Source organism: Apodemus sylvaticus, chromosome 8, assembly GCF_947179515.1.
Source record: "Apodemus sylvaticus chromosome 8, mApoSyl1.1, whole genome shotgun sequence".
Lineage (NCBI taxonomy): Eukaryota > Metazoa > Chordata > Mammalia > Rodentia > Muridae > Apodemus > Apodemus sylvaticus.
Window position 1 is genome coordinate 112,230,272 of NC_067479.1, and position 26,264 is coordinate 112,256,535.

Genomic DNA, 26,264 nt, shown 5'->3' on the forward strand with positions numbered 1-26,264 from the left:
ATTGGGAAGCTACGGGAAGTCCACATAATGGAAGGGGGAGGCTGAAAACCTGACCTTCCAAAAATAGAGGAAAGGAGCCAGTTCTAAGCATATTTATAGCAGGATCTAAACAATGGTCTTAATTCAAATCTAGCTATTAACCTAAACAGGATTGGATAAAAATCCTACTATCCCATCTTTTTAGCATCCACTTAAAATAAGAATAAAGTCAGTCTACATTGGGTTATACAGTCATTGCTTGATTAGGAAATAGTCCATTCTAGAAAAGGCATATAGAAATCAAGACATCAAGAAATGTGATTTACCAGAAGAAAATCCAAGTTCTATTAAAAGGGAGCACATAGTCTGGAGAGTCATCTGAAAGGTTAAGAGCCCTTCTTGTTTTTGCAGAAGATCTAGGTTTGATTCTCAGCACCTACAAGACAGGGTATATCTGTTGAGCTTGTTCCAGAAGGCCTGACACCCACTTGGCATTTTATATGGGCTCCAGGAATCTGAACTTCAGACTCCACACTTGCATAGCAAGTACTTTATCCATCGAGTCATCTCTTTAGCCCTATAAGCAGGCTTTTAATTACTGTGTATTATGCATTTCATGCTGTGAATCTAAAATATGACTTCCAATAAGATTTTTTGTGGGCAATAGCAAAGATTCATCTAAATAAAGGGGCTTTAAGGTAGAATACAATGACCATTTTTTTCTAGTAACACTGAAAACAGTTTACAATTGTTTTGGTAGGATATAATTCAGTGGGAAATGTTTTTCTTTATTTTTTTTTACTTGCCTTTGGAAACCTCAATTAATACAAGTAGAATGAATTTCTGCAACATTACAGAAAATCAGAATAATAAAAACAGGATTTTATTGAAATATAGACAAATATGTAGGTAATTTATGCATTTCATGCTGTGAATCTAAAATATGACTTCCAATAAGATTTTTTTGTGGGCAATAGCAAAGATTCATCTAAATAAAGGGGCTTTAAGGTAGAATACAACGACCTTTTTTTTTCTAGTAACACTGAAAGAAATTATACAGACAGCATGGAAAGCAGTTCATAAGGTGTTCAGCACCATTAGCCATTAGGGAAATATGCAAATTATGCACTATTAGTACAAGTACAGAGTGAGTTGGACCTGTGGATTCTGGAATCCCATGATTCAGGAGTTAGTGGCAGAAGGATTAAGAGCTCAGGATCACCACTGGCTTTGTTTTAGATCATTTTTTAGTCCAGCCTGGACTACCTGAGACTAAATAAATATAAATAAATAAATAAATAAATAAATAAATAAGTAAATATCAAACAAACTGCGCTTTAATATCATTAAAGCAGCAAAAGAGGAAAGGACAGAAAATGTGGGCTTTCCCTAACACTGCTAGTGGGATTGAGAAACTGTACAGCCACTTTGAAGAAATACATGGGCATTTTCCCCAAGTGCTAAACATGGGGTTCTATTTCCATTGAACCACATGATACAGGGTTTTCACCCACCCCCAGCCTGCATGCTAGCAGAAATGCTGCACCATGGTCACTGTGCGTCTACATTTGCTGCTGCATGAACTCCTTGAGTCATGGATCTGTGTTTTTAAGCCTACTACAATATCTGGCATTTCGAATGGCAGAGAGAAATAAGTAAATGAATATGTAAAGATAGAAAGTGAACAAAAGAACAGTTCTTGTTGAAAAATTCTGTGTCATTGTGGTACTTCCTGATGACTGAAGTATCTTTTATTTAAATCTTAAATACTTCCAATATTAAACTTAAATTATGTGTGGAGATCAATACTACAATGAATTGTAATGTAAATGTGAGCTACCACCTCATTCCCAGTGTCTGAGGATAGACTGGCTTACCAAAGAGAAAGGATTCGTTTTGCTGCCTTGAATATTTTGCATAAGTAACTACCTATATCTGTAGACCCTAACCCATTCATTGGAATACCTAGACCTGGTTATCAGTGAAGCCAACAATATGAGCAGGTGAGTCATGAGTTGCTTACCGTAGGAACTGGAGCTTCTAGTGAATAAATTTTGTTCACAGTTTTGTCTGTATTTCCTTGCCTTGTAACCACAGGAATCTGAGGTTTAAAACATCTGGCCAAAGTCATCAACACACACATACATAAATACACACACACACACACACACATACTAATAGTAGTTTATAATATTTTTAATGCACAAATTTAAACATTTAAATAGTTGAAAACATCTCAGAAATAAGAAAATTCAATCAGTATACTTAATAGGCTAAGAAGAGTGACTTCTTAGAGATTGCATTTATAGGAAGGAAAAACAGGAGAAAGTAGTTTCAATCAGAGCCACTGCCTCCTGGTTTCATACTGGCTGCCTTTATTCTCCTGTCCTGCTTAACTAAAATGATTTTGCATCAATTTCCAGATGAAGCCGCCACTGTGTCTTTGCCTTCATGAGCTCTGCCATCAGCAGGAGAGAAGGCTTCCTCCACTTTTCTTCTCCAGTTACATACATAGCACCTTCCAGAAATGTGAAAATTCGGTCCAGCTTTATCTGTATTGAGTGCATTAAATTTGTGTTGTCAGGCATTCAGAGCAAGTGAATTCATACCCTCTGAACCATAGTGTCTATAGCACTCATGCCTATAAAACCCATGAAGCCAAATCAATATAGAGATGCAAAAAAGGTATGTGTCCTAAGATATGGCTTAGCAATGGAAACTATCTTAATTTGTGTTTCCTTGAGATAGATCTTAGAACAAAGATTTGGGCATTAACAGTGAGGTTACTGAGAGGTGATCCCAAAAGACACAACAAAGTTATGAGAGAATGTCCTAATTAGTATGCCCTATTCCATAGCAAGACTGCACTCTGCATCTCTCCAGTGTCAACACACTGCTAATCCCTGTCCACTGTGTTACTGCTTTTCCTACATCCCTCTTTCCCTCTGTTTATCATGCACAGAATCATTTTCCTCCACTTTTCTATTTAATCAACTTTTCCTGAAGCTTTCCTTAAACATTACCTGCTTAGTTACGTTCTCAAATATTTGACTATCATTGCTCTTTTTACTACAGCTTGTCCTTTATGAGTAGTGCACTTTTGCCATGGTTTACCTTTCAGCTACTTACATCCAAGTCTCCACCATCTACTTGGTATATTAGCCTTTGAATTTTTTAATTATCCCCTTCATAATGTCATTGAAGAATTAAAACACTGGCTATCTATAAAAAAAAAAAAACATAGCCATAGTAGTATGCCCGACACAGTAAGTATGTGTTCATTATTCTTATAACCAATGAAATGATCAGCTGTGTTCCTAGAGCAAGCTCATACGATGGCCTGCATCACATTCCACATCTACCTCAGTCTAAGCATCTCCTATGGACATTCATAGACTGTTACTCTAAGTTTGTTTCACTCACCCTCCTATGCCCAACGCAGCTTTCTCTACTTGCAAGTGCACAATGCTGGACACCTGTGAGGATTAAAAGTTTGGGATTTATTCCTTAGTACTGGAGAACTAAAGAATATAGATGCCCTCAACAAATCCAGGCCCTTAGCTTTAAGGTTCTTTGATGTATTCAACAGTTTCCTAGAGGACCATAGCAGATCTGAGTTCTAATTGTTTATTGTAGTAATGTACTCATTAATTCAAATTTTATCTTTCTTTTTTCTGTTCTGCTTATCCAAAGACATGTAGACTTGTTTATATGAAAGAAACATGTTTACTCTCATAGGAAGTATGTATTGTAAATGAATCTACTTCATTTTTGGCATTGCAGGCCTTACATCCTATCATTAGGGAAAAGACACACAGATTTCATCTACATTACTTGTTACCGGTACTAGGACTCTTCCTCCCAATGAAAACCTACTGCTGAGGTTTGTATGAAATTCCACATCTTTTTGGTTTAAATACACACGGAATACATATGCAATCACATGTACAAACACTTACCTATCAAGTAGTGTAGCCTTGGTAATGATTTTTAAGAGACACACAGAACACAATTCGGATTTTCCTGGTGGAACTGGAAGGGGCATTGGCCTTTTGCCCATTCCTGCATGACTTCAGGGATGGACCTAACAGGTTCAGCAAGGAAAACATACACAGAGACACAGAGAATTGCTGGGTCTCTCAACTGGAAAAGTTTCAGCACCTTGGAAGCTCAGGATGTTTTTTATATAGAATTGAACAGAAGGGTCAGGTTATTGTATACAGTTGAACAAAGAGGTGGGGTTATTACATCCAAATAATCAAAGACTTTTATGGTATTTAGCTAGATCAAGGAGACAGGATTAGCTAATCCCAGTAGGAGCAATCTCTGTAGGAGAGCAGTTTTCATTCAGGTGGCAGTCACTGGTGGAGAGAAAGCCATGGTGAACATTTTTTGCACATTGGCTCTCTGACCCTGAGGAAGGCTTTGCCCTTTACCCCCTTTACCCACTCCGTGGGAAGGAGGCTTTGCCATATTCCTGAATACTGGTCTGTAGCTCTGGGGTCCTTGACATGGCTGTGCCCTGGCTAACATCACACATTCACTCCAGCCTTCATTTACTTGGGACTTCCTGCACTGCCTGTGGTTTCTGATGTTTGAAGTTACTGAACAGGTAAGGATCTGATGTGAAGCTTTCATCTTGACTTCAGGGCAAAGGGTCAAGCCAAGTACAGACAAACACATTTGAGGACAGACAGTTTCTGCACTGCCATTTACTTTTTGAGTTCTTGAAATCAGTCTTGACACAAATAAAGAAACATATGTTTTCTCCAAGTCCTCATAAAAAACCTAATTAATCATACATGGAAGAACTATACAAGGAAGGTAGGCATTTCTTTTTTCCCTCCCAAATTAATATTTATATTACTTTATATTCTGATTGCATCTTCCACTCACCCTCACCCCCTAGTTCCTCCAGCTCACCCTACCTTCTCTGGATCATCCTCCTTCTTCACTTTGTCCTCAGAAAAGGGGAGTTGTCCCATGGATATCAACCAGCCTTGACATATCAAGTAGCAGTAGGACTACACACATCTATTATGGCTAGGCAAGACAGCCTAATTTGAGTATAGGAATCCAAAGGCAGACAACAGGGTCAGATACAGCCCCTGCTCCTGCTGTTGTGAGTCCCACTTGCAGAGTGGGCTGCACAACCGTTACATGTGTGCAGAGAACCTGGGTCTATCCCATGCATGCTCTCTGGTTGGCAGTTGAGTCTCTGTGGGTCCTTATGGACCCTGATCAGTTGATCGGTAGGTTTTCTTGTGGTGTCCTTGAACTCTCTGGCTCTTTCAATCCTTCCCACCTCTCTTCCATAGGTTTCCCTATCAACATAAAGATGCTCTTTATGTTTGGCTGGTGGCCTCTGCTTCTGTTTCCATCAACTGCTGGGTGAACCCTCTCAGAGCACAGTTAGGCTAATCGGCCTACAAGTATAGCAGAATATCATTAACAGTGTCAGGCGTGGGCTCTCTCATGGCATGGGTCTCAAGCTGAGCTAGTCATTGGTTTGCCTCAATTTCAGCAACATCTTTATCCCTGCACATCTTGTAGACAAACGGTAATTTTTTTCTGGCCACAGTTGATGGCCCTATCAGTTTCCATATCCCCACCATTGCTAGGGATCTTATTTAGGGTCACCCCATAGATTCCTTAGATTTTCCATTGTCCTAGGTTTTTAGCTCATTCCACAGATGTACCCCCACTCCCAGCACCCTATCCACCACCGATTTCAGTTCTCTTCCCTATACTCTCTTAACATAGTGTTTCAGGAAACTCGAGCAACCAAAGATCCAGACTTGCAGTCTGCTGGCCATTGCTGCTCTGTGTGGTCTTCCTACTGATCTGAGTAGGCCAAGGGTCCCATGCTGGAAATCTTGGAAAGCTCTAGAAAACTCTAGAGTGCTTATGTGGATTTTGTATGGAAATCTTAACTTTGGATTAATTTTCTTTGGATAAAGGTGCCATATCTACTGGTTATTGGATCTTGCTCAGTAGAATCATTCTTTTATAGTTCTTCTCTTCATACTTACTCTCCTGAGCCACTTTGGTTCATGGTTCTTGGCTCAGGATCTAGGATATAAATGTTGGCACAGATCGGCTACATGAGAAATTTCTTTCTCAAGATTTAGGATCTTATGCAATCTATACATAGAAATGTAAAGCTAAAGATACTTTCAAAAAGGAATTGTTTTGAGCCATGTAATATATCCAGCAGCATCCTGTAAAAACAATTGCCCTGTCAAGAAAGCATTTGCGATAACAAGAAAGGAAGGTCTGAAAAGTAGCAGAAGGTAGGCACAAGGAGCTAAGAGCAAGCAGAGAGAGGAAAGAGTACTTCATCTGAAACTGGGATAAAACCATAAATATTTCTGTAGCTGATGCCTGTTCAGATTGAATATTATTTGTAGGGATTCACTTGTGAGGATGCTAGGGCTGACATAGGGGTATAGAGAGTGCAGCATTCAGGGCACAGAGCACAGTGACTAGCACAGAAGTCAGTAACAAACCCACTGGCCATCTCTGTTATTGTTATCAGCAATGACAAATTTTCTATGGAAACCCAGGCTCCCTTTCCTAACATGGATTTCACATACTTTACTTTATGCCCAGAGCAGACTTTATAGGGCTTAAACCAGCCTAAGGTCCCCCCAGGGGACCTGATATTTAGTTGAATTATAGAGCAAAGTTTAGCATCAAGTAAAACGGTTCCTCGAGCTCTTATACTTGACACTAAACTTTGCTCTATACTTCAACTAAGATTAAGGTATCCTGGGGGACTCCTAGGCTGGCTTGCACCCAATAAAGCCTCCATCCCAACTTTGACTGCTGTCTTTTGGAATAGATCATTCAGGTACCTCCTTGCCTTAGAACAAAGACTCTGAGAGCAAAAATCATCTCCATATTGCTTATGATGAAATCTGTAACTTTTAGCCTAGTATGAGGGTAGTGAGACAGCGGCATCTTGGGCTCGCCTCACTGTGAAGGTCTAGAGGGCAGGTTCCTGAGTAGCTTCTCCAGCAGTGTCACCATCTTAGAGCAGGAAATTCCACTTTTACTTAACATGTTTGAGTCTTCTCTCTGGACCACAAGGAAGTTCTCCTAAAGGGGAAATGTAGTGGCAGGAGATCCAGTGAACCCATAGCAGGAAGTGGAAAGTGTGCATCTTTCACTGTGTGACTCTGATCAAGTCACTTCACCTCCAAGTCCTGCTTCCTTTTGGTAGAACACATAGGCCCTACTTTCTACAAGAACAGAATTTACTTCCAGCAAATAGACCTTTTAAGAATTTAATGAACTCTCTCCCTCCCTTCTTTCTTTCCTTTCTCTCTTAACAAATGTTTATTGACTATTTACTACAAACCTAAATGACTAGATTCTCAGTAATGAAGATGTAGAAGACAGGATCCATGACCCTGTGTACTGCTCTCAGTCGAGTGTGAGAGAAAAGCAAAACACATTCACCATCAGTAAGCTGCACTCAGACAGGGAGAAGGCAGTGAATGTCATGAAGCTGGATGATGTACTGGAATGTGGCCATGGCAGAGATGTATTCTTTAGCCTGGGTAATCAAAGGAGAGCTCCCAGATAGGGATACATTTGAGTTGAGACCCAAAGAAAGACAGAGCTGGACATGGAAAGGAGTTGGAGGGCACCAGACATTTGGAGACTGAGTGTATTATTTTCTAGGAAAAGAAAAAGAGTGACTGGGTGTGACTGTAGCAAAGAGGTAGGCAAAGTAATTTAGACTTTTGTTGTGAGATGTGCCAATGGTTTAGAGGATGCCTAGGCTTTGGAACTTTCCAAAAGCATTTTGATTTTTAAAATCAACTACATAAATAAGGCTTACCATTTAATTTAGAATTACAATATTTTACATATTAAACATTAATAGCATCTGTAGTCATGAATTACACTGTTCCTGTCAACACACCTGGGCCTGATGGAAAGACATTGAGAGGCGGGTACTTCTCTTTCTTCTGAGAACATCAGAGGCTTCAATGATGAAGAGGGGGGCTTTGGGTGAGGGATTGGCACTAGAGCACATAGTACTTTGGGTTTGAGTCTCAGCTCCAAAGCAGAAGAGCAAATGAGCAAACAAAAGAAACATGGCACTTGTCATAAGCTGATAGCTAGTAGATATTATTTACATTGCCTTTCAAGTTGATGGAAAATTTTCAAAAATATAACTTTACAATGGGTAAAATATGGAAGCAAACACTCTGTGCCTTAGGGTTGGAAGTGCACTGGTGTTTTGGAAATATGTCACTGACTAGACTGGTATTTGAATCTTGTCCCCATGTAAACCCTAGTATTAGAGTAAATGAGGTTAGTAGTGGTACAGTGAAGGATTTCAATGAAATATGCCAAATGTGAACTCTTTAAAATATAGTTCTTCTGTCCATTGTTCATGAGTCAGCAAAAAGATAAAGGTTTTAAGCATTTTGGGAAATTAGAAACTTTCTGGCAATCTGATATATCAATAATTATATTGCATGAATCTGAGAAATTAGTAAAAAATATTCAAAATAATCACCAACGAACCATTTGGGGAATTGTTACATAATCTTCATTATGTAGCCTCTGTAGCTCCCTTATAACATCATAACCCATATACCATATTTATACATATCTTTATAGCTGTTTAAAAATATGATACATCTTTCTTTAAAAGTAAGGTATGTTTTGGTCATATAATTATGTAATGAAAGTATATAGGCTAAGATAGCTCAGTTAGTAAAGTGCTTGCAGCACTGGCATGAGACCTGTGATCAATCTCCAGAACTCATGTGGAAAAGCTGAGCTTGGTGACATTTACTTGTAACTCTAGCACTAGGCAGAGACAGGCAGATTCCTGAGGGGGCAGAACAGAGACAGGCCAATCCCTGGGGCTCACTGGCTGGCCAGCCTGGCCAACATGGCAAGTTCTAGGCAAGTGAGAGACCCTGTCTCAAAACAAGGTAGATGGTGTTCCTGAGGATGACACCCAAGATTCACCTGTGGCCTACACACTCAGCCACAGACATGTGCACACATGTGTACATACACACACAAGGTAGGTTAATGACCCTTTGTATTTAATTTTTAAGGCTAATCATTGGAAATGAATCACTTTTCTTCACTTTTTAAACATATCTTCACTTTTCACAGAATCAAGTAATTTTACATGATTTAAATAAAATGTCAGATGACAGACTCTGCATGCTCCCACATTACAGCATTGCATTTTTGAGTGTTACAAATACATTTTTGTCAAACCATTTGGATCATTTACTCACAAAATTTTTATTTACCAAACAAAAAAAATGAGAATATATTCAGTTTTCAGCTGAACATCCAAGATTATTTTTAAACCCCTCCAGAACTATTTTTTCCTCACATCTTACATCTTGGGTAGAGTATCAGACAGGACCAACAAAAAGATGGATTTTACTTCAGATAAATGGGTAACCTTATTATCTATTTACTTTGGCAATAGAAAGGCCATCTGAACTTTCTATTACTCAGATTCTATTTGAAGAAATCAAAATGAATAAGTCATAGCTGGTGAGTTCAGAGGTGCCTCATTGTGAGTCATATAAGGTTTTTGTAGCTTTACTATTCTCAGTGCAACTCCTGGTCATGTCCCTGTCTCTGCAGAACCATTTCTTTTTAATCACCTGCAGACTTCTGTTTTGATTTTAAAATTTCTCTCTAAACAATGCAAATGCATAAATGTACATGTGCATAAATGCATGAATGTGTGTGTGTGTGTGTGTTAGTGTATGTACGTTGTACAGTAAAATAGTGTTTTTGTTACCAACACAATATCTTTTGATGAAAAGATGGGCTCTCTGTTCTGGGAGCTGGGGACTGGGACAGTGGTTTTCCAGCCTCACACATATGAATACAATTAATCATGCAGAAAAGAGTATTGTTTGCAGTAACCTTGATTACATTTTCCAACATCTCGCTCAGTTTCCCGTGGGAGGACAAAAAGTAACAGAAAGTCCCTTCTACAGTGACAATAAACTGGAACACAGTTTTTGTGCATAAGTGAATCAGGGACAAGCATCCCTATTGTGTTGAGGAGCATTTTGTCTTTTACTCTTTCTCCTTGAAGAACTAGTTTCTACTGAATTTATACTGTTGTTACAAACCTTGGGGGATCAGACTGCGTTGGATTTAAACAAGGTTAGGATCAAATCACATGCTATTCTGTCTGCCTAAGCCATGTCAGGAAGATGAGGCCGAACTTGCTGTTGAGGACAAGCAGATTGGCTGGAGGTCATCATCTCAATGTCATGTCTTTGACCTCAGTGGGAGCCTCACCATGTGACTCTCCTAGAAGGGTGTTGGTACTGAGCTGCTTCATGTTCTGCCTGCTTTGACAATGCAGACAGCCTGGTATTAATTATTCTTCCTAGAAGTTCCCAAGGTACACTGGTCCTCATGTCGATTTCCAGTGGGGGAATCTTGCACTCAGATACCTGATATGTATCCCTTATGAGTCCAGGAGAGATTCTTCTACTTTAAGCTATGTGAGTGCAGTTGCTAGAGTATTTTCAGTTCTTTTCACAGTGGGCAGATTTCCCAGGTCTGTGCTCAAACTTGACTGTACGCTACTGCCATTTTCACCCCAAACAGATCCCAGCCAAGGACTCTTAGAAAGAGGCAGTTTCTTCAGACTTTGATCACAGCATTAAAATAAGGTCTTTTGAGGTGTAAGTAGCATGAAAAATAGCATCATTTCAATCTCTGTCTTTAGAGTCAGCTTGAGATGGCCACAGTCCCCAAACTTTCATGAGACCATCATTTGTCAGTTAAAGGGATTATGGGACAACATGAATGTTTATATGAATGCTTCAGATTTACATTAAGTAATGTATAAAGTATCTGGCACCGTGCCTGGCATATTTTGGACTCAGTAAATGTCCCCTGGAGATTGGCATCTAGCAGTAGCAGCTTCCTAAATGGCAGGACAAAACGCAATGCTTCAGACACAATAAGAACATCTAAGATGGCAGGGAGAGATGTGTTCTTCCCAACTTTCTAGACCATCTCCATCCCATTTCCTAGAAGTTGTTGACTTTCTGTCCTAGTGCCTCTAATAACTGGTACATGTGGTCCCTGCACCCCCTGAATGAAGGGAGTTGAGGAGTGCAGTGGTTTAAAACTTAGAAATAGACTCTGGAACAAGGGAAACCAACTCAAAGATGGGAGTCTGGGTTCTTTTTTATGTTACCATAAAGAAGATTTCTGACTAATCTTCCCAAATGACTGATCTTCAACTCTATACTGTGAGGGGAGACATGCTTGGGAGAAAGAATAGAGATTTAATATGTCTAAGAGCTATGTGACTCCCTTGGGGTGGTTGTGACTTATGAAGTGAATCATATTAGCTGAGTAAGATGAAGTATGTGTATGCAAATGCAACAGAAATGTCTCATCACACACATACACAAATATGGCTGGCAAGAGGAAAGAAAAAAGTCTTCTAAAACCAGAACCTTGTAAGCTAGGAAGATAAAGAAAAAACAAAAACAAACAAGCAAAAAACAGTAAAGCAGGGCCCCTATTTTAAGAATTGAAAGTAGTAAAGAGTCAAGCAAGCCAATGAACAGTGATCTGTCATTGAGCTCCTGTCACCCTGGCTCTTGGTTATAGCAGCTTGACTCCCACCTTCCACTTTGCCCTGGGCTGTATCACAGCCCTTGGAGTATGACTTCACTGTCTTCCACTAAGATACTCAAGCATGGATGGGCAGGACCTGTTTGTGCCCAACCAGCTGAAACACACTTCAGTGAACTCAAAGGCTTTACCACAGAACCATGATGGCTCATAGCTACCTAGAGCTGGGCCCATGCTGGACATGACACAGTGTCTCATGTTCTATACCGAACCAGTCTCTTAGGATTTCAGATCACAATATATGCTAGTAAGATTTGGGAAGTGGGAAACTTTTTGTGATGTTATTTTGATTGGAGTGCAGATTTCCAGCTTCCATGGCTAGGTATATATCATGTAATGCACACACTTTAGTGCCGTAGCAGAATGAATAGTGTTGTAGAATCTTGCTCCATGTAACCTCTATTAGATGAGCCATTTGCCATTGGATGAACCAGTGTGGGCCAGCTGCCTTGCTTATTTTAACATAGCATTCAGCTTGAAATGTAAGTTTCCTTTATGCTTTCATGCCATATGTTATTCAATGGTCTCCTGTTGATCTGTCTGCATCTAAGAATCATCTGGGCCATTCAGGAGACACATGAACTGCTAGCTTACTACATACTCCAAGACGTGTTTTCCCTATCTGTACAGTAGAGAAAACAGAACAATGCTTTGCTGCCAGGCAGTGGTGGCACACGCCTTTAATGCCAGCACCCGGAAGGCAGAGGCAGGAGTATTTCAGAGTTCGAGGTTAGCCTGGTCTACAAAGTGAGTTCCAGGACAGCCAGAGTTATACAAGGAAACCCTATCTTAAAAAAAAACAAAAACCAAAAATCAAAAACCAAACAAGCTAAAAAATAACAGTGCATTGCTAAGAGACCTAAGTGAGGTACATGTCCAGAATAAAGCATACTGGATGTGGAAAATGTCACTCATTATTATTACAAATACTGTTATTTTATGTGTATATACATGTTACAGGCATACATATATATATATATATATATATATATATATATATATATCCACATGCAGGGGTGCACAAGTTGGTTGCATGTGTCGGGTATATATAAGTTTGTACATATGCAAGTGGCAGCCTAAGATTGAAGTCAGAAGTCTTCTTTCATTACTGTTCACCCTTTTTGAGGAAAGATCTTCCCAACTTTGAGGAAGTTGGACCCAGAGCCCAGTATTTTGTTTAAATGTTGTTGCTCTGAACCGTGGCCCTCACATTTGCATGGCGACAGCCTTATACACTGAGCCATGTCCCCATCCCACAAACACCATTATTAATGAAGCATGCCCTTTTCCCGACACAGAAGAGATAGTTTTATTTAATATTCTTCCTGTCCTTCTAAATAAGACTCAAAACTTCACACACATAGTGAACCCTTTAACTGGAGAGAATTATGTTCAGTTTTAAATGATTCCCTGGGTGTACTGTAATTTTTTTTTTTAGGAAAAACTACTCTAAAATGGAAGTCTTTTGTTGCTGTCAACATATGTAGCAGAGGAGTGGCCCTTGGCCTGAAGGTGTTCAATGCCACAGTGTAGGGGAGTGCCAGGATGGGAGAATGGGAGTGGGTAGGTGGGTGGGTGGGTGGGTGCTGGAGCAACCTCATAGAGGCAGGGAGAAGGGGATGGGATAGGGGGGTTCTGAAGAGGAGACCTGAAAAGGGGAAAACATTTGAAATGTAAATAAAAAAATCCAATAAAAAAATGGAAGTCTTTTATTGACAGTCAAAATGCAGTAAAACCCAGCAGAATTCAATTACCCCTTGATTGGGTCGGGTCAACCAAGAAGAGAATGAAAAACCACACATTTGAAATTAAGAAATTGAGTTTGGTGCCTCCTGCAACCTCAGCAATTACTTCCTCACTCCTTCACAACATCAGAGGAAGACCTGGCAGCTTCCAGATTCTCAGCAGGCAGGCTCTATCTCCAGCGAACAGCTTTTGTCTCTTGTTTAACTTCTAAATTAATGATGTTTGTGCATAAAATTACTGCAGCTACAAAATATATGTTCAGTATAACCTCTCTTCTTCTGCAACAATACACAGAGAGATGCAGGTATAGATACATACTTACATACATACATACATATGTGCATGTACACACACATACATGTTGCTTAAAGGAGCCTGTGTGTGCATGTGGCATTGGGTGTAGATGTGTGCAGTGATGTACACCATTGTCTTAGTTAGGTTTTATTAATGTGATTATTAAGCAGCATGATCAAAATCAAAATCAACTTGGAAAGGAAAAGTTTTATTTCATCTTTACTTCTTACAATTCAGGAATTGAGGGAAGTAACTCAGTCAGGAACCTGGTGGCAGGAACTGGAATAAAAACCATGGGCAGACATTTGTTTACAAGCTTGCTTCCCAAGGCTTTCTCAGCCTGTCCCAGGTTTGCACCACTCCCAGTAGGCTGAGCCTTCCCACATCAACCATTTATCAAGAGATTGACGTACAGACTTGCCTATAGGCCAAGCTGATAGAGGCATATTCTCAACCGAGGTTCCTCCTTCGAGATGACTCTAGTTTGTGTCAAACTGATAAAAGAACCTAGCCAAACAATCATCAGGCAACATCCAAAATGCATGGATGAAGTCTGCTCTCTAACAACTCTTAGCTGACATCATCCTTCATAAATTATCTTCACTCCTTTCTTCAGATCAAGTCCTCATCTAGAATTCCACTTCCATTTCTCTTTCCCCTCATTTCATATCAGTGCATAGCTGAAGAGCCAAACACTCCACTATCTACCATTGGCATTGATAGGTACAGTAGAGTTCAAATTTTGATTTTATTTCTTTATACCGATGGGCACAGCCAACAATTCTGTTAAATGAACCTGACGAATCAGCAATGGAAATAAAGTTATTCAACAGAAGGTGTAGAAAGTAATGTTGATTCTGTCATCTCCTTCTTCCAAAGTTCTGGGCTCTGTTAACATTCCCCAGTTGTTGTACTTGAGTAGCAGGAACTGACTTGTCAGAGACATGCTGATCTTGGAGGATATCCTGGCATATATCCAAACAGTGGCATCAGGGAACATGGATTTTGCGTATGTTGTGGTTTGGTTTTGTTTTACTTACTGTTTATCCTAAGAAAATATTGCTAATGTTCAAGTTAAAGCCAAGATCTATTCTGTAACATGATTCTCACAGCCCCAGCCCCACCCCAGTGGATGTTTCTGGTTACCTTTCTTCCTCTCTAAGCACTATCCATCCCTTTCCTCACCATCTAACAGTTTTCTCCACCCACACTGCATTCTCCACCCACACTGCATTTCCCTCCCTCACTGCATTCTCCACTCACATTGCATTCCCACACATATTCCATTCCCACTCACACTGCATTCCCCACCTAAATTGCATCCCCACCCGTACTGCATTCCCCCACACACTGCTTTCACACAATCATACACTTTGTTCACACACTGCATTCTCACACACACTGCACTCCCCTACCCAAACTGCATTCTCTACCCACACTGCATTCTCCACCCAAACTGCATTGCCACCCATACTACATTCCCAACCACACTGCATTCACCACCTATACTACATTCACACATACTGCATTCCTACCCGAACTGCATTCACACCCAAACTGCATTCACACACATACTGCACTCACACGGACACTGCATTCCCCACCAAAACTGCATTTCCATTCACACTGTATTCCCAACCCACAATGCATTCCCATCTACACTGCCTTCCCAACCCACAATGCATTCCCATCTACACTGCCTTCCCACCCACATTGCATTCCCATCTATACTGCATTCCCACCCACATTGCATTCCCATTTATACTGCATTCCCACCCACATTGCATTCCCATCTATACTGCATTCCCACCCACATTGCATTCCCTCAGTGTGTTGGGCTCTTACTTATGCAAGGGCTTGACACATGTTCATTTTTATTTTGTAACATTTTTAAATTTTAATTCACTTCCCACGGCATTCACCATTTTTATTATCTTTATGTTATTTTTTATATCTATGTGTTTCCACTACATATATGTCTGTATAGCACCAGATGTCTGTATAACCAGGCATCCCTGGTGCCCTCGGAGACCAGAAGAGGTCAGTGTGTGCCCTAGAGCTGGCAGTACTGAGGCTTGTGAGCTGCTATGTGGGTGCTGTGAACCAAACCTTAATCCTCTGCAAGAGCAGCAAGTGCTGTTGTTGGCTGATGAGCCACTGCCCCCATTCACAATTTAAAGTGTACAGGGTGTTAACATATTAGTCTCTCTGTGGTTGGATGGTGTGTGTCTATCACAACAATTTATTTCAGAACTGTTTTATCACCACCCCAAAGAAATCTTGAGACACTTAGTTACCATGCCAGAGTCTCCCACTGCCAACTACAGTGAAACCTAAAGTTGAGATTTGGCTTCATGGATTTGTTTATTCTGAATGTTTTGTACAAATGAAAGCATACAGTATTTGACTTTTTGCATATAATTTCTTTCATTCACCAAAGTGCTTTCAAGGTTTCTCTATGGCATATCAAGGATAAGAATTTTATTACTTTTATTGACAAATAATAGTCCATTCCATACCATGTTTTATCCATTTATCAATTTATGAAGATTTGGGTTATTTCCATTTTTCCCATTAAAAAAAATGATGCATGAGTATTCTTATGCTAGTTTCTGGGTGAACATATGCTATAATTTCTCTTGCATACATATTTAGGAGTAGGGCTGCTGGAACCTCTGGTATCAATTTCCCCAATTAAAGAACTGCCACAGCTTTCAAAAGTGGGCATTGCAGGCTGTTTCCTCCAGTGTTGAATGAAAGTGCCACCTCCCCTACATCTTGTCATCATTTGCTGTCTTTATAATCTTTTTGGAGATTAACCATCTGCACGGACATGAAGTAGGATCTCATTTTTCTTTCTTAGTTTTTGATCTGGAGAATTTCTGGTCATTTCTGAAACTGCTGCCTAATGATACATTCCACAGAGAAACTTCCCTTGACTCCCCTATGCCCACTACAGTCTAGGATTCCCCTGAGAAGCCCATCTTCCTCACTAACACTGAAACCATTCCTTCTCATTTCCCATGTCCAGAATCCACTCATTGTGTGACACAGAGTTGCTTATCAAAAGCATGTTCAATGAATGACAGTTTGAAGATAGGGACAAAAGGTAAATCATGCTATGAGGCCATCTGCTTCAGAATTACTATAATTACCATTTCAGTCTAGTTAATTTCCCCCACATTCCCACAGAGCAGGTTATTATAGATAATCTGACCGATCACCAGAACTAGTATTCCTGATACCTGTGCCATATTACAGCTTAACCTGTCTGTTAAGGGGGAAAGTCCTTCCATGAAATCAAGTGGACCTTGCAAGCTGTTTCCTAAGTTAAGAATTAAAATAAAAATAGTATGCCTTGTCCTGGAGAGATGGCTCAGCCAGTAAAGAGCACTGACTTCTCTTCCAAAAGACCCAGGTTCAATTCCCAGCACCCATATGGCAGCGTACAACTCTCTGTAATTCTGACACCCTCACACAGACATACATGCAAGCAGAACAGTAATATATACAAAAAAATCATTTTTAAAAGGAGTATGTCTTTATGAAATGGGCAACTTAATGATTTTCCTCCTCCTGCTACAAATGCAACTTCACTTCTAAATCTTTTGGTAGGTCTGGGAGGGTTTCCTGAAAATCTTAATGACAGTGGCCGTTGGTATTCATTCTGATAGCAATTATTCTGCTTGATGCCTTGATTAGCTAGCATACACAAGTTGATATAGATATTTTTAAAAGACTTTAAAGTTAGACATGAATTTAAACCCTGGCTCACAAAAACTAGCTTGGTGTTTCAAGACAAATTATGAGATCATTCTAAATTTGCATTTCTTTATCTGTAAGTGGTGAAGTGCAAAAAGGAGCCCACATTACAGAGTTTGCTGAAGACATTAAGTTAAATAACGCGTTCAAAACAGAAATGTTTCATCATGCTAGCTCTGTTGCTATTAGTATTATTTCATGATTAGTGTTACTGTATAAACTGGTGGAATGAATATACAGTCGACACTTTTAAGGGAGTTATTTACATTTAGCTTAGTAGAATAATTTAAATAGGAGTTGGGAATGGAAGCAGAAACACTGTTACTTCTACAGGTAGTTTCCCGAATGAGCCTCGGGTGACATTAACAAATGTCATTAATGTCCATTTACAAGTATCTGCATTGTTGCTGATGCATTGCCAACTCAGCCTGAGTGAGCAGATATTCCTTCAGTAATCTTCCTAACCGGTCAAGGCACACAAGTGGCCAGGCCCCTACCTGAGGAGCTCCAGCATTCAGCCCCCACTGAGTAGCTGCTGTTTTTTAATGGCTGTAACAGCCTTCCCAGCCCCTGAAGGTAGGAAGTTGTCCAGGCCCTGTCCTACAAGAAAAAAATCAAATCCTTCCAGTCCCTAAACTTGCCACAATATCAGGCCATATAATCCCTCAGATCCCAGAACACAAAGCTCTGCCCCACTTCCTCAAGAAACCCTATATAAACCCTGTGCCACGCTCAGTTCTCTGCTGCTTCTTGCCTAAGAGAGGCAGCCACTCTCCTGTGTTTTTCCTTTCAATAAATCTCTTGGATGAGGTGGGTTGTGCATTGACTGCCTTCTTTGGCTCCTGAGTGTCTGGATACCTTTCCCATCAAAGCCATAACACATTTCTGAAGAATCTTGGTTTCTGTAACAAATTACAGTCCCCACTTCATTCCAGCTCACACCCTTAAAATATGCGTGTTCTATGACTTCCTTGGGTTCCTGTAATCGTGCAGACAGTGTGGCTTACGCATTTCGTTGGTCTCTATAATGGACTACTATGCTGTGTTGGATGTTCCCTTTGCAGAGTTTATAATCTAAAACTCTCAAGGGTTCAAGTTAGGACCTGGCAGAACAAAGACTGTTCATTCACTTATTCACATACCAAATGCCTAATAAAAGTCAGCTTTGGGGTATACAAAAAAAAGAGAAAACCAAATCTCACACTACCACAGAGATTGGTAGTCACTACTGAGGAAGCAATACAGACAGGAAAAAACAAGCCTTGAACCAGTGTGTTATCTAAATAGCTTCACCAGTAACAAACACCACACGTGCTATAAAGCAGTTTCATGAGATTCAAATGGTTGGAAGAAGTGTGACTATATTATAATTTCAAATATTTTTAAAAAGAAGTACAATAAAATGTCAGAAGGAAAGAAACCACAGTGAGTAGTTAGCAGGAGGTTCCTTAGGGAGGATGTGGTGATTGGCTCCTGAGGGGGCAAGCTCTGCTGGGTACAAAAGTCCATGGAAGGTTCACGGAAGGATTATATCCTGCTTGGTGTATCTACAGCAGGTTAAGCAGTCTGTGTGGAGTAGGAGGACAGACCTTACCACACTGAGGAAAGGCTGGAGACACAGAAGGGACCCAAGGCTTGCTGGGCCACTTCCTAAAGTCTCAGCAGAAGGCTGTGCTTATTTCAGAGTCTCTCTCCCCTTCTCACCCCCTGCAGGATGAATCACTACCTCTGAGGCATTTATTTCCATAGGTAAAACTAGAACCTGTAAGTTGACTAACAAAGTCTCCACTGGGTGCTTCATGGTGGAGAGTGCTAGCAGATGTGACAGGGGGCATTTCAACTTCTACAACATATCAATTGTCTTCTTGCCTCTGATGGTTTCAGGCTGCACCAGGTGACCTTTGAAGTGCCCACATGTGAGGGAAAGGAACAACAGAAGCTGGCGCTGGTTGGAGACTCCTCATCCTCAGCAGAATTCTTTGTCACCGTGGCTGTGTTCGCCTTTCTCTACTCCCTGGCTGCCACTGTGGTGTACATTTTCTTCCAGAACAAGTACCGTGAAAACAACCGGGGTCCACTCATTGTAAGTTGCTGTCTTTTTGAAACAATTTCTGTCCCTTATACCTTCTTTGGCTAGTGCAGAAGGGCTTTGAAGTCACCTGTGCCTGTGAGGCTGGAGTATGAAAGGCAATCATGGTTGATATCATCCAGATCTTTTGGATCTCCAATAGAAAACACGATGCCTACTGATTCCTGAACCCTGGCAGGGGAAAGTGGCACAAGATCTGGTAGAAAGCATTGTGAAAACAGAACAAACGATGGTTGGGAAGCCCATGAGACCCCGAAAAAAGCAGTGAGGCCTGATGTGGCCTTGTAGTTCCAGCATTATGGAGTTAGGCCGCCATTATTTTCAGTAGCAATTGGATAGCATGGTTTGTGCTTTTTTTTTTTTTTTTGAAATTTATTGTTTCATTATTATTTCGTAGTCTGAGCTTCAAACTAGTTAAATTGAAGTGCTCTTCTCTCTCTCTCTCTCTCTCTCTCTCTCTCTCTCTCTCTCTCTCCCCCTCCCCTCTATACTCTCCACTCCCCCAGTTCTCCCCATCACTCGCTTACTCACCCCACCAAGCATTCCTTTCTCTTTCACAATGGTTCAATGACTCTAATTGTTGGAATCAATAGAGCCTTACACGTTACATGTCCTAATATGACCATACATATATAGAGAGAGGAAAACAAATTCATTTCACAATTTACAGGTACATTTATTTAAAAATCAATTTTTTCTGAAATGACCTGCATCTAAACATGTCTTATTTGTTTTTTCTTTTAATAACTATGTTAGTGACCTTTTTGTTCTGATAACAAAATATCTGAGATAATTAACTTACACAGGGAAAAGAATCTCAGAGGTTCGTGGCTTTCGAATTACAGTTTATGATTGGATAGACTTATCATTCTTAGGCTTCAGGTAGGAGTTCCAGCTAGCCATAGTGAGGAGCAAACTGCTCATCTTATGGTCGGAAAGCAAAATAGTGAGGAGCCCAAGATTCCACAATCCCCTCAAAAGGCACATTCTGTCAGTGTTCAAAGGACCACTCATAGGGCCATTCCCACTGTCTCCTCAAACAGCCACCATGGGAACTAAGTATTTAATGCACAGGCCTTTGGGAGACATTGAACAACCAAATAATAGCAATTATATATTCCCATTTTACAGAAGACAGCAGCTTCTCTTGCCACTGGAAAGCTTATCACACATCATCATTATAGGCTACAATTCATTGGAGGAAGTGGAGAGTGACTAACCTTGTCAGCACTGACAGTAGAAAATGGTCTAATGCCTGGGTGAATCTTTGACTATGAGGTGACATATGATTTCTTGCTCTCAATAAAATCAATATTCATAATCTACTTGACTGTTGATAGATCATTAAAAAATGTTTTTGATGATAGATTGCTATGAGATTTGAGGTCTGTATGTCAGAAACAAGAAATTAGCAACATTGCTATAGCAAACTCTATCTCTTTGCATGTGCTTTTTGTGCAAGTACTTTTCTCAACGGTGTATAATACACCCGAAGGTATTTAGAAGCTAAGTGAAGAAAAATAAAAGGTCATCAATCTCAGGGACATAAATCTGCAACAAAATTTAGCTTTTTAGATTAATAATTACTAATAACTGTATAGAGTATTGTGTTATTTTAGACAAGTGTGCATTAGTAATAATTTTATGGTCAACCAAGCCCCTTAGGGGCCAAGGACAATTAAAAAGTAACTTAAAATCCATGTATACATTTTTGTTGTAAAGAAATACAATATGGTAATCAGCGAAATGCTTTGAAATCTATTACAGTAAGCTATAATTCCTTGAGAAATTAAAATAGAAATTTAAGTTCAAAGTGAATAAATAATAAATTCGCCACTCTTAAGAAATTTGTTTCTATTTTGATGACTCACAAAAAAAATCAAATAAGTATTAATTCTATCATTTCAAATTGATACAGTATCATTATACTTCCAAAGGCCCACACTGAGACTATGCCAGAAATCCTATTCCTTCAAGTAGTGTTCACAGGTGTGGAGAGTTGTGCAGAAATTCTTTTAGTGAGTTATAAATCTTTAATCGGATCTATAGATTGTGGAGACCTGAATGACTTGTGAAAGGCGCCTGCAGGGCTGCCTGTTTGGGGCTCTGTAGTCCTGGGAGGAAGAGTGCACCCTCACACCTGCAGCATGTACTGTATCAACGTGAGGAGGAGGAGGGGGGAGGAGGGGGAGGAGGGGGAGGAGGGGGAGGAGGGGCGATACAGCAGAGCTCGTGTCTTTTTCTCTCATCTCAAAATGGAACCAGAGTCACTTCACTTCTCCTGTGATGTGTACAGAAGAGAGTGGTGGCAAAGCAGAAGCTTCCCTAGGGTCGGGGGTGGGGGGGGATTTGTTTGTTTATTTGTTTGCCTGTTTTGGATAAAGAAGACACTCTTAGAATTCTAAGGGCCAAGGCAACACCGTCATTCCTAAAAAAGGGTGTCTGTACTGCCGGTTTACTCATAAATTGGGAAAAGGTCCATTTGTTATTTTACAAAAAAATCTTATTTTATTCACATAAAATCATTTTGTTGAGTCATGCTGTTCTAGCCATGTTCAAATAGTCTTTCTGATCAACAAAGATCTAATGAGATTTGAAATTATGAAATACACAAAGCAGGTTTATTATTATTATTATTATTATCATCATCATTATTATCATTATCATTACTACTACTACTACTATATCCTAGGGAAGGGTACAAGGAAGAGATAATTCTAATAATGAAAGCAGAAAGCTCCCAATACGAAACTTCTGCATTATTAAAAGAAATCCCAATAATCAAAGTGTATTTTAAAAAGAGCCTGAGTCCTAGGGATCCCACAGGCAGACACCTTGCAGTTGGTAGGGCTGTGAAGAGCAAACCTTCTTGGTTCCAATCTTGCCACAGGTGATGCTCACAAGGAGCCAGTTTAAGCAGATGTACCCTCGATGGCTTGGGTGATGCCCACTGTTACTAGAGAGGCATTTGCTGAGGGTCTAACAATTGTCCTAATTTTTACCCTGCCCTGTTTATGCAGAAAGATGGCCACTTGTCACGACTGTAGCAGGCCTCTCCCCTTACCATTGATTCTTTAATTTTATTGTTTTGCCTTTTGTAGTAATTTTGTTTCCTAGTGCTGTGACAAACTTAGTCTAAGGGAGAAAGTGTTTGGCTCACAGTGCCAAGTTCTAGTCCATCACTGTGGAGAAGCCAAGGCAGCTGGAACTCTGACCAGCTAAGCCGCATCATGTCCACAGAGCAGAGAGGGAAGAAGTAGTGCTCTACTTCTTCTACTCTTCTACAGTTGAAGACCAAACCCAGAGAACACTCATCCCATCTCCATTAAAATGATCAAAACCAAAATAACTTCCTATAGATGCACCAAAGGCCAGTCTTCTTACACACTTCATCAAGAATTCATCCTTAGACTATGTCAAGTTGGCAATTAAAACTGCACATCACACATATTTTGTTGCTTTTAGAACATACACTTGCTTTTTTTTTTTTACTTATATTATTTGGAATGGCCCTTGTCAGGCATGCAATATGATACAAAGAACTCTGTGTACTATACTAACAAGAACTGATTCCATTAGCTTTAAGAAATCAGATACTCATCTGAAAATGAGCAAATTCTCATCTTGATTTAGAGTCTTCTAGGATATGACATCATACATTGTAAATGAGAGAAGAAGGATGGCACTACTGATAAGAACATGAGTCCTAACAATTACAATAACTCATACTCCATGAACTTCCAGAATGTATTGAGCTGGCTTATTGTTCACAACAGCCTTAGTTTATATTTATTCACATAGATAAGTAATGATAAGATTGGGAATGTTGTTAGCTTTTCGACACATCAGCAGCAGACAGGGGATAGAAGTTAAACCGAAATCAAGGGATCCAAGCCATCACGTAAGATCCTCAAATTGACAGTACTCTACAAAAGTTCTAGCAGTTATAGTATGTGAGGCTGAGTGGCCGCCAGCAAAGCTGCTATGTCTGCTACTTTGGAAGTAGATGATTTCTAGGCTGTTCTGACTATCCAATGTCTATTTGGCCTTATGAAGTTCCTGTTATCTATCTCTAATGCTTGAGCAATGGGAAACAACATTTGGGGTATACCCTGTGGCCAATTACCGGAGAGGAAGCAGGCTTCAGAATGGTCAGGTTGATGTGTTGTAAGTCAATGATAGCAAGATGGAAGCAGTTTCAGAGAGACCAGAAACACGTATATCAATGGCTACCTAAAACTATTTTATTCTACTTGGGGAAATGATAAAACTGTCTTTTTTTAAAGTAGAAATGAAAATTTTAATATCTTCAGAAGGAAGTTAATTGCTAAGAAAGCGGAGTGATCCAGTAGCAAGGAAACTGACCCATCGGAGTGCACTGGCTGCGGTGTGTGCTACAGACAGTGCCTTTCTGTTTGGATGGATGCATGCCACTCTCACAAGGCAGTAGTCACCTGAATGGTACATGATTGTGGAATTGAAATGTCGCATCTGGTTATAGTTTGTCATGTTTCATAGAGTGTGGCTTTTAAGCCAGTCTTTTGCCCAGGATTGAATGGCATGGTATTCTGGATCTCTTCAGATCCCATGTCAGAAGGAATTTAGGTTTTCTCTGCTCAATGTGAAATTGGTTTAAAAGAATGACTTGTCTCACACGACTGACAAAATGTGCTAAGGATGAGTAATGGAAGCAGTGGTCCACATTCCCGGCAAGCCTAGTGCAATGCTGGAAGGAGCTTAGCTTAAAGTGGGAAGGGAGAAAGGGAGGGAGAAAAGAAAGAAGGGAGTGGGTGAGGGAGAGAGGAAGAGAGGGAAGGAGGAAGGACAGATGAAAGATGTATTATTTAAACTCTCTTATCCAACCCCACAAAGGGGACCGATTTGTTAAGAGGTGGGTTATGAGACTGGTGGAGTTTACCCACTGTAGAACATTCTGCTTTGCTGGCTTGCATTTATGTTTTGCCCAAATATTTTTAATATGTTCTCATTTAGCTACAAAATAATCCTGAGAGAGAAGTGGAACAATGAGTCAACCCTCTTTTGCAGACTCAGTGTAATTATCCACAAACACTGGAAAGCTGGTCTGGGAGCTTAGGAGCCAAGCTGTTACTAGAATACAGGTGCACCGTGAGGGCTAGAACCACCTTCTAATGGTTATGGTTAAACTACAAAGTTTAAGACTGAAGCCCCATCTTTTGACTTTTGATGGAAAACCTGTTAACGTCTCTGCACAGGTGCTATAAGAACACAGGAGTAAAGACTTCCAGGTTCTGTATAGGGAGAGGCACACTGTAATGAGAAGTCGGTAATACCAGATTCTAACATTCTTGTACACATTAGTTTTAATAGTTCCCATAACTATTACATTGTCCTAAAAAGTGAAGTTGGACTTTTGTTCAATTGATTCTACTGTTCAATATGATTCTACTGTGTTCATTCCCTCTACACCAGACTTCCTCCCCTGCCCCAAGTCCTTAAGTACAGCTTGACTCATTTCTGCGTCTAAGATAATAACAATGACATTGGAGGGCACAGGTGACAGTTTTCCTTTGGAATGCACTCTAGCACGATCAGGAGGTCATGACTGCGTATTTTCAAGGCTTAGTCCATAGCCAAGGGAAGACAACAGGAGAGGAGCATAGACTCCATGCTTCTGTTTAGTCAAACCATGACTTAGTGGAGATCATGGGTAGAACTTGTATATTTCAGTATCTGAGCTATCGAAACTGAAAGAGTTCTCTCTCTCTCTCTCTCTCTCTCTCTCTCTCTCTCTCTCTTTCTCTCTCTCTGTCTCTCTCTCTCCCTCCCTCCCTCTCTCCTTTCCTCCCTGCCTCCCTCCCTCCTCTCCACCTTTCCTTTTCCCTCTCCCTTTCTCTCCTGCCCAATACCAACCTTCCCTTTTTTCTTTTCACTTCGCTCTTATTTCCCTCTCCATGTCTTTTTCTTGTCTTGTCAGTTCTACTTCAAATCTTAGTGATTTTTACTGTAATAGTACTAAGTATCCTAAATAGGCCAATCAGCATAGATGGATGAGTTAGAAGCATTTGTTACATTAACAAAACTCACTATGAAGCTCTTACTAGCAGTTGGCCTGATGAAGCATGAAAACAAGGCTTTGGTACCCTAAAGAAAGGGGAGTGGCTTCCTGAAACAGAGGCTGACCTGTATGCCCACACATCCAGTAGCATGGAATCCTTTTGAAGATAGTTTAAGAGCATTTGGAAGTTGACAGATAAAATGGAGAACATTGTTTTTGATGTTCTGGCCCAGACAAAGTATAATTGATTCTTGAAAAAGATAATTTGAAATTCCTGAATATGCTCCCTGTTAATCATAGATATCTTTGTCAGAGTCCAAAGCCTCACATGTCAGGCATGTGTGTATACGGCCTATGTGTTGTACTTTCAATCTGCTTGCTCTTTGAGTAAAGAAATGTTGACAACACAAAAAGGGTGAATTCACTTTTAAAGGAAAACTAATTTTCCTTTTAATTGTAAACTTTTAATTGTAATACTACTATGGGACATATGGGGAGGGGGAAACTGGGAAAGGGGAAATCATTTGGAATGTTAACAAAGAATATAGAAAATAAAAATACATAATTAAATAAATAAATAAAAACTTGCATGAACGAAGTTTCCCCACAGGAATAGCACAGATAAAGGCAAACAAATTAATCTATTTAAAATGACCCTAGCATACTATAGACATGCTTTATCACAGT

At 40.1% G+C, this 26,264-nt stretch overlaps 1 protein-coding gene across 1 annotated transcript in view; it reads left to right on the plus strand.

Annotated features, from left to right (window-relative positions):
* Synpr (synaptoporin) overlaps positions 1-26,264 on the plus strand; it is a 335,672-nt gene that overhangs the window by 240,625 nt on the left and 68,783 nt on the right. Inside the window, exon 4 of the mRNA XM_052190347.1 lies at positions 19,336-19,534. Coding sequence (XP_052046307.1) covers positions 19,336-19,534 — 199 coding nt within the window. The remainder of the gene's footprint in view (positions 1-19,335; positions 19,535-26,264) is intronic.